At 34.3% G+C, this 10,073-nt stretch overlaps 1 protein-coding gene across 1 annotated transcript; it reads left to right on the top strand.

Annotated features, from left to right (window-relative positions):
• The first annotated feature begins 8,241 nt into the window (after positions 1-8,241).
• Positions 8,242-8,682, top strand: LOC118482597 (S-protein homolog 5-like). Its single transcript, XM_035978137.1, has one exon. It carries the CDS (start codon positions 8,242-8,244, stop codon positions 8,680-8,682), a length of 441 nt encoding a protein of 146 aa, XP_035834030.1.
• The last annotated feature ends 1,391 nt before the right edge of the window (positions 8,683-10,073 follow it).

Below are 10,073 nucleotides of genomic sequence, written 5' to 3'. Positions count from 1 at the left end.
CGTTCGTGTTTCGTCGTAATTAACCGAACAACGCAACCGTACGACCAAATGAACTGACATCCGAGATGTTTTTGATCATATTTCATGTTCCCTATACTTAAAATTCTTGGTAGAGCCTTGAAAATGGGTTAACGGGGTATAAACGCGTCAAAAACGGCTTAATAGTGTTGTAGGGACCAAAACTTTCAAGTTAGCAAACTTTCTGAATCTGGGCATGTGGTGGCATCACGCCACCACTATCTGATGTTGGTGTGGCGGCACGCCACTGCCTTATCTGGGCAGAAAACTCATTTTCCGCAAGAACAAGTCCATTTTCAGCATATAACTTGAAGTTTAGGGTCTTTTATGTAACATTTGCAATACCGTGTGATGGTTTTGAACACCCATAGATTTGTAAAACAATGGGTAACACATGGAGGGTCCAGATTAAAGTTCAATTATCGAGGAACGATCCTAACGGTTTTGAGAAATCTATAAATACCCACCATCTTCATCACCTTCATTCACACCTTTGATCTCAATTTCATTCTCTAAGTTGAAGCTCTCCTTGTGAAGCTTCATACCTGAGAATTTTTGAGTTCAAATCTTCATAGCTTGGACCTTTTGTAAGTTTCCTTCATGCTTGTTCATGTATTTCAAGCATGAAAGTCAAACAGTGTTTGACTTTCTGCTTTGACCTCGATATGGTCAACACGAAGTTCGTTTGAACTTCGTAATGTGAGCATAATCACGATGGTCATAGTCCCTTGTGACTATACCTACTGATTACCATGTTATTTAGGCTTAGTGACGATTCATAGTTTTGGTAAAAGTACGCGTTTATGCGTATTTTGCAACCAAACTATTCTTGGGTATCAAAACCCTTTGTTTTGATATCAAACTTGTTTTCTAAATTCGTTAAACATGTTTTAACATGTTTAACTCATCACTTTTAGTTTAATGCTTATATAGGGTCGTAAGATAAGCGGTCTAAACAGCCGCTTAGACTTTCGAACCCAACCCGTTTGGTCGATCATTAGGATCCGACCAAACATATATTGTGACCATAGTTGTATAGGGAATAACCTTCTGAGGTTATACCTTATGGTCACTTCGTTTAGTTAGTTGTATGATAGGTAATTTATATGCCTTAGGAAAATGACCAAAATGCTCTTTTTACGCATAAATTCATTTTAAGCATATGTAACCTAAATTTTTACATCTAAACTGAATAGGTAACATTATTAGACATGTTAAGGCATATAATACTTGTCATAGGACTAGTTAGGTAGTCCGAACGCGTTTTACGCAAACTACGCGTTAAAGTAGCGTAAGCTACCTAAACGGGTCGTAATGGGTCGTAAGCACTTAGGATAGGTTCCGTTTTAGAATGTAGGCTTTGTTAAACCATATTACATGAGTTCCTATACTCATTTGGTTTACGAAACCTCATTCTATCCGATCTTCCGATTTAGGTCCAGTTTATTAACGTAGTTACTTATATTAGGTGTCGTTTGATTTCCGTGATCCCTCTAGCTTTGCTTGGTTGTTATTCAAGACTTCTAAGCACCCTCAAGTGAGTACATAGCTCCCCTCTTTTACTGTTTTTCAAACATTTTGGGGTGAAACACATGTGCCTACTTGTTACTTTCGTGCTTTCCATGATTTTATATCATATGCTTGCTATGTTCATTAGTACACACATAGTACACATATAGTACATGATTTAATTATGTTTTGCTATGTATGTTCACTTAGCATGCTAGCACATTATCTTACATTGCATTTCTGTTGCATATGTTCACTTAGCATAGCATATGGACACATTAAATTTACATTGCATTTCTGTTGCATATGTTTACTCAGCATATGGACACATTGTTTTACATTTCTACTTTGTATGTTCATTTAGCATATTAAAGTACATTATTTTCATAAAACATGCTTACATTTGGTATGACATGTGATTTGTTTAACGGGATATTATTACATTCATTAACACCGGTCATGCCGCTCGGTAGTAGGTAGTGGTACCATAGGACTTGGCAACTCCCATTCCTGAAATCCTAGGTTTGTTTAAGTGGAAAGAAGGACCGAATCCAAAAACATTTTTGGTAGACCTTGACATTGTTCTAGGTTTATCTGACAGTCTCAAGGCTTAAATGTAGGCGTTTAACATTACCGCATAGATGTTTGTATCAGTAAAGCATGCATTATTTTACAAAACATAACTTTTTGATTTATTTAAATACTTTGTTTTGTGCATTTTACATATGATTAAGTAGTCACCTTTTACTTGTCATACATGACATTTGTTTACACATTACATGATTTGCATTTGACAATAGACAAGGTTTACACATAAACATTTGACAATTGGTTTAAACAAGACATTTTTTGTGGTTTGTTTGGGTTAGTGATTTAAGTAACGAGGCGTGTGTAATATGATAAAAGCATGGTGGATACACCGTTGGTACTTCCTATATATAAGTGCTTTTATGTTATTACATATGGTAGCGTTACTTAAACCATCTCAAGTTAAACATAATACAATTTACACTTGTATCACATCTTCATGAAACATTGTTTTATAAACAACATATTTTATACAAGCTCATTTTACTTGGTCATTTATTTATCTGTGCATCTTTCTTTTATATCATCTGATTTCTTATCACTATTTCTATGATTTATAAAAGAAAACATTTTACAAGTTTCATGACTAACTTTTGTTAAACATTTTCTTTAAACATACAAGTCATGAATCCTAAATCAATAAAACCTATGTATCTCACAGGCATTTTTATGCTGACGTACCTATTTTCACATGTGTTTTCAGGAGATGATGCATATGATTGATCAAGATATACTTAGGCAGACTTGGGCCTTGGTGAGACTAAAAGATGCAAGATTAGTTAATTATGATATGTTTCTTTGTTTTTAAGACATTGTAACCTCTTTCAATTCAATAAAACAAAACTTCAAATTCCATGTGTTATGAAACTGTGATTCTGTTACAACACTCCCCGACGATTCCGCCGCAATTTGTTGTTTTACGCGGTCGGGGTGTGACACCAATCTACATCCAAACCAAGAAAATAGCAAGATCAGAAGACCTGACACGGGGCCGTGTCCACCAGACACGGGCCATGCCCAAGACTGGAATCTCTACAGAAGAAAAGACAACAGCAAAGGACAAAATAGACAACCAATACGGGGCCGTGCTAAGGCAACACGGGGCTTGGTCAACTCTAAGATTTTTGCAGAATCTAAGATAGTACAGCAAGTACATTGGCCACAGGCCATGTCGTTGACACACAGGGCCGTGTTAGTACAAGACCTAACACTGCAGTTAATGAGGAAGAGAGAGAGAGATGGCCACGGGGCCGTGCCAGGTGGGCACGGGCCGTGGTCAACGTCTATCTTCAGCCTATAAATAGGTGCTTGGTTCCATTCCAATCCATCCCTTGCCAAACCATTTCTCTCTCACTTGCCACCACTCCACCACCACTACAACACCATCATCCACCACCATCATTCATCTTCTATCATTTAGAATGTGTAGTAGTCTCGGGATCCAAGATCGATCGTAAGAGTCTTTGTCATACAAAGGCCATGCTTGGCTAAACTCTTACATCACTCAATGAAAACAAATCTTTTATGTATTACTTTTTTCATTCCAATCGTTGGCTACTTTTTAATCGGGTATGGGTTAATGACTTTAATAACTAGTTTTTTATATTGTAGGAAAATTTATCTAATCATTCTTCATATGTTGTTGATGCACATATTTGTGTCTTTACTGTCTATATAAAGCACATTAACTACTTGGAAATGGGTTAGATGGGTGGTTGGGTAAATTCTATGTCTCGTTCAGTGTATATATCCAGCGAGAACCTATTTTTAAGCTTAGTAGGACTTCACGAGCGGACGGTCTTAATCCCCACAAGAGAAGTAAGAACCGCTTGAATCCCTTATCTATAAACTACTATTAAAACTTTAAACCAACCCTGCGAGGACTGTATCCCTGCTGACTCAGACCAAGGGGTTGAGGGTAACGCTGCCTGGAAGGGGGCCTTTCACTTTTTGCAATAATAACGTACTTAATTATCTTTCAATAATCCGACCTTACGGGACTGTATTCTTGCTGACTCAGACCTATAGGTTGAGGGTAACGTTGCCTGGAAGGGGGCCTACTACTGTAACCTAAAGATAATCTCTTAAAATGCCCAAAGTGTGGAAATCATTAAAAAGATACATAAAAGAGGAGTTGGAACCAAGTGATTCCTTCTTGTCTATTTGTTTTTCCTTATATTTTATTTATTTTTTTTGTTGTTTATCTTTTTATAGCTTTAAAAAACTTTTCATCAAATTTTGGTTAGATTAAACGTTAACGATAAGCTGGTATTAAAAGCTCATGTGTCCTTGGACGACCTCGGTATCTTGCCATCACTATACTACGTCCGCGATGGGTGCACTTGCCCTAACATGTGTGTAGAGTGATAATAGAATATCATGTTTTATAAATTTAAAACTTGAATCAGCGAGTAAAAAGAGCTAAGATATAACTAAAAAATATATACACACGCATGTACGTCACCTACGAATGCCCAACTAAGAAAATCAAGGAAAATGAGACACTCTTGGACGAAATAGAAGATGATGACGAACCGGCACTTCTGATGTGCCTAGACGACGAAGAAAAGTAAAATAGGAAATTTGGTCGTGTGAAACGATCAAAGCAGAAAAGCCGTGTGATGCGGGAAGGAAGATAACCTGTGAAAGATACAATAAGTAATCCAGTGAGTGGACTAGATTAGGTAAAAGTTAAGAATCTGTGAGGGAAGCAATCAATGATAAAAGAACTCTTTGTGTGAGACAACCGTGATGAGGAGATTAAATATGTGATAGGCCAAGGAGAAGGCACGCGTGTGAAGGAAACAAGTAATCATGTGACTAGTTAAAAGAAGGCGTTGATGTGTGATACAACTGCAAGAGAAATATGAGTGAGTCAGTTTATCTAAAATCTATAAGGGATGGATTCAAATCATGTGATATGGTGGGCAAGTTTATCAACATCGGGTGAAGTTCTTGTTGAGCAACTACACAAGAAAAGGTTCGTGTGATACAAATCAAGTACGACCAAGACAAGTATGAAGCAAAATGTTCGTGAGAAGCATGGTTCGTGAGGAACATGGTTCGTGAGGAGCAAGGTTCGTGAATAAGAAGATACATGTGAAGTGTTGGATACCAAGGAGATTCGAGAAGATAAAACTGCTTGGAGTTCAAGATCTACAACAACTCAAGGATGTTCGTGATTAGGGGGTGAATGAAATCATTAATCCCTACACATCCTAAATTTCAAGGGTTATCATGTATATAGTATAAAGATAGTATTGGGGTAGTTATGAAGTACGGGGACTAGATGTGACAAAACAGAAGTTGATAACCAACTCCCAACCAACTCCCTAAAGGAATCGATGTGTCCCTTGGATACACCCTTTGATCGAGGGCTTCAAAGGAAAAGAAAGGGGCGCACCTCTTCAAGTACAATCACATCCACAAGATCAAGAGACGCACCCGTTCGTGAAGAGACACGTCTCTACAATCGCACCTTTTAGTTACTTATAAATAGGGCTTTAGATTTCAATTGTAAAACATACATGTATTCAAAGATTAAAGTTATATTCAAATTCGATTCACGTTCTAGAGATCAAAGATCAATTGGGGCCAACAAACCCGCTAAGTCTGCAAACATGGTAAACAACGTAACCCCGCTAATAGAGTAAACCCTCTAATAGGCTAAACACACTAAAGGATAACCACGTTATTTGGGGTAAACCCGCTAAAGGTTAAGCCCGTTGATAATGCTGAAACCATAAGCGATAAACCTGTTAATTCTGATGAAACTGTAGAATTTAGTAACCTCAAACGAATTCGAAAACTGATTAATACAACTCAGAACAGTTCGAGAATCCCAAAGAACAGATTATCAAACAAGAACAACCTAAGAAACACTTGTTTAATACGTGAAACAAAAGAAAAAAAAACACTTATTTTTGTAGAAAACCAATCTTAAACCAGACACTATAGAGCCTATTGCTTTGATACAAATTGTAGTTCCCTTAGACGGATCCTAACAAGACTCATACTCAACTAGGAGTGTGGAATCCTATTAGTAGATCAAATGATAACAGTAAACAAGTTTATCAAACAAGCAAATACGAGATCATTGTAAAACAAGTTTATCAAACAAGCAAATACGATATCATTGTAAACTAGTCTTCTATTTATTATCTAGAAACAAGTTTACAATCAATTCAAGACTCTCAAGAACATAAAACCACTCACACATTCTCTGACTAGCAATTCTGGAACCTAGCCAAAACCCGACATGCAAACATGTTTATATATCACACATGTTGGCAGAGTGGGCTTGGCCCATACATCAGATCGCTAAACCTGCTATACAAGTTAAGCCTGCTAAGGCCACTTACCTGCTAAACCCGCTAAACATGTTAACACTGCTAACCAGCTAAACCTGCTCGTTAGCTAAAGCCGTTAGTTAGCTAAACCCGCTAACTAGCTAACCATGCTAATCTGCTTAGACCACTAGCTAACTAAGCCTTCAAGTTGTCTAAACTTGCCAATGTTCACAAGATATCCAAAGACCTTTTCACAAAGTTGTTGTCATACGATATGCACCAACAACAGTTTTGGATGTCAAGAGTTGTTTTGTCTTGGATGTTTCCATTGCTTATTTATGAAATTCTTGTTTAAGAACAATGTGCCAAAGATTAAAATATTAAGACCCCAGGTTTGGGGTATTTCCAGTACGGTCAAGTATTTTTTTTTAATATTGATTAAATATCAAAGCGCTTTTGGTCTGACGATGCCATGATGTTGGATAAGGTTTTTACCTTTCTAAGTTGTAAGGGTTCAATTCCCTTGGTGGACAAAAAGGTTGTAGTTTAATATAGATATAGAGAGCAGTGAGTATTTTCGTTCTACAAAATATCTTGAAGAGATACAAATAAATAAATTAACTTTACACAAGCATTCATTAACTATTTATAGCTTTATTGTAACAAAACTTAATGATCATTGACCAGTTGAAATATACATTTTGATTTATTGAAAAGCAAATATAACTCACTTAGTATAGAAAATCATATTCAAAATTATTATATGTTTTTTTAATAATGATATATGATAGGTAATTTAACGAAAACATGATACTCAAAGCTTGTAAATCTCCCACTCACACACACATATGAACGAATCCTTTTATATAGCGTAAGTAGCAATGAGGAGCCAACACGTATACTTATGAAGGTTTTGTATGGGTAAGGATATTTGTGCTCATTTACATGTCCACATTTTTTTTTAAATCTCAATTAACTCCACTATTTTAACATATATACATATACCATAAAATCGAACATTTTCTTTTGCTCTTTGATATATGTATAATAATATTGATATAATATTTTTATAAAAAGTAAGTTTTTTTTTGTTGTTATACCATTTTACGTTGTGATGTGACGTGCCCAGGTTTTGAATGCATTTTTTAATTACGATAAATATGGTGCTATTATCCCATTTTACATTGTGCTTTTATGTTGTCAAAAAAAATATGCATTCATAAATGGACCTTTGTACGTAACAACATCGTATAAAATGGTATAACAACATAATTATTCGTGTAGTGTGTTGCATTTTAAAAATAAACAATTTCTTTATAAAAAGTAAATCAATATTATTCATATATTAAAAAGAACAAAACACGCTTGATTTATGGTATAATTAATAAAAATAAAATGAAGTATATAAAAGTTATTTGAGTTTTAAATATTAGTAAAATTAGTATTTAATTTTTCAAAAAAAAAAAAAGTCAACACAAGAGGTCAAATCTATGGTTTTCCTTTTGCCTTTTACAAACTACCATTTAATTTTTAATTATTGAAATGCTACCAAATTAATATTAATCATTAAATGATGTGATCAAGGATCTTTTTTTTTGAACGGCTAATTTCTTTAATTCCCCGTCGTCTGTGAGACTTGAACCCAAAACCTTCCCCTTCCCAATCTAGGTGTTTTAAAGGTTTTGCCTTTGCCAATGGACCACCACCCCATTGGTCTAAATACATTTTTAGACTAAAATACATTTTAGAATAAAATACATTTTTTTACCCATGAATTCTATATAAATGCATGTGTAGAGCAACACATTAGAATACTCACTTTTCGAAACTTGAAAAAATGAGCATTTCCGTTACAAAGAAGCTTTTTTCCCTTTTCATTGTATTGAGCTATTTCACGTGCTTTGTCATTGCCGATTGTTATTTCACCAGTTCTGTTACCGTTTATATATTCAACGGAATCCCAGCTTCAACAATCGATGTTCATGTGAAATCCGGAGACGACGATCTCGGTCATCACAACATCACTTTAAATCTTGCGTATCATTTTCATTTCTGTGCAAGTATTTTTGGAAATACTCTTTTCATGGGAGATTTTGCCGATAATTCAAGATCGGCACATTTTCATGTTTATGACGATGATGTTGCACAATATGTCAACGGGGATTTTGCTGATATAACAAATGTTTATTGGCTATTAAAACAAGATGGGTATTATTTATCAAAAGAATTTAAACCATATGATGATCCATCATGGGTGTATAGAGGAGCATGGGAATAAGAAATTTGACCATGTTAATTGTTTCATGACAGCAATAAAGTTATATTAATGTTATGTTTGTGAATTCTCCACAATACTAATATTTGGGTAGTAGTGTAAAATAATTTTTAGCAATCATATAATATGATGTGGCTATCACTAACTATTAACTCTTGTTATATATATATAAAGGCCAATAACCGATATAACATTTAATGTCATCTCATACAATATAACTTAACTCTTTGAACACATCTTATTGGTAATCTTAATATTGGCAAATTTACCTTGGATTTTAATGAATTCTACCACAGATATAGTGAGAAACATGCATTTACTAAAAAATAAAAAGTTAATTACATCTTATTATCCCTAAAACGTTGATCGCTTCACAATTGGTTTGCGTGAAAATAGACAGAATAGTTGGATTCAAAAAAATGTATTTTAGAAAGAACAAGGTGCAATCAAGAGGTAACCTTCAAAACACATAAAGATAGATATCTAGATAATGAAACATGAGAGGTAATTATTTTTGTGATATACTCGTATAACTATTAAATATGTCATGTGTGACTAAGTATTATGTGTATATATGTTTAAGGCTTTTAGTTATCATAATATATATATATATATATATATATATATAATGTGAGGTGCCTATCACTAACCGTTAATGTATGTTAAAAATATATAATCCTATATATAAAAAGACGCCAATAACTGATATGACACTGTCATATCATACAACATAAGTTAACTCTTTGAACACATTTTTTTGTATTCATCGTTAATCTTGTTATTAGCAATTTTACCATGAATTTTAATGATTTACATCACATATGGAGTGAGAAAATGCATATATTATAAAAAATTAATTACAAATAATTATCCTTAAAACGTTGTTCGGTTTACAATTGGTTTGTGTGAAAAGAGACAACATAGTTAGTTTCACACAAACAATTGTATATCAGACATAATAGGGTGGAGTCTAGACATAATAGGGTGGAGTCCTGAGGTAACCTTCAAAACATATAAAGATAGATATTTAGGTAATGAAACATGAGAAATAATTATTTTTGTTATATTCTTGCATAATTATTAAACATGTCACGTGCGACTAGGTATTACGTGTATATATGTCTTAGCTACCATATATAACACGATATGGTTATCACCCACTGTCAATTTATGTTAGAATATATATATATATATATATATATATATATATATATATATGTGTATATATATATATATATATATATCTATACTACTCTATAAAGCATATAGGAAGGATAGAATGGTCATTTGCCACTTTACAAGTCTTTGAAGCCCATTGTACAAACCTATTAAGCACAAAGTGTTGAAAAACCCATTCAACACACGCGGAGCTTGAACCGGATATTCTTGACCCG

This window comes from Helianthus annuus, chromosome 10 (assembly GCF_002127325.2).
Source record: "Helianthus annuus cultivar XRQ/B chromosome 10, HanXRQr2.0-SUNRISE, whole genome shotgun sequence".
Classification (NCBI taxonomy): domain Eukaryota; kingdom Viridiplantae; phylum Streptophyta; class Magnoliopsida; order Asterales; family Asteraceae; genus Helianthus; species Helianthus annuus.
This window is presented reverse-complemented; position numbering and strand designations above follow the sequence as displayed.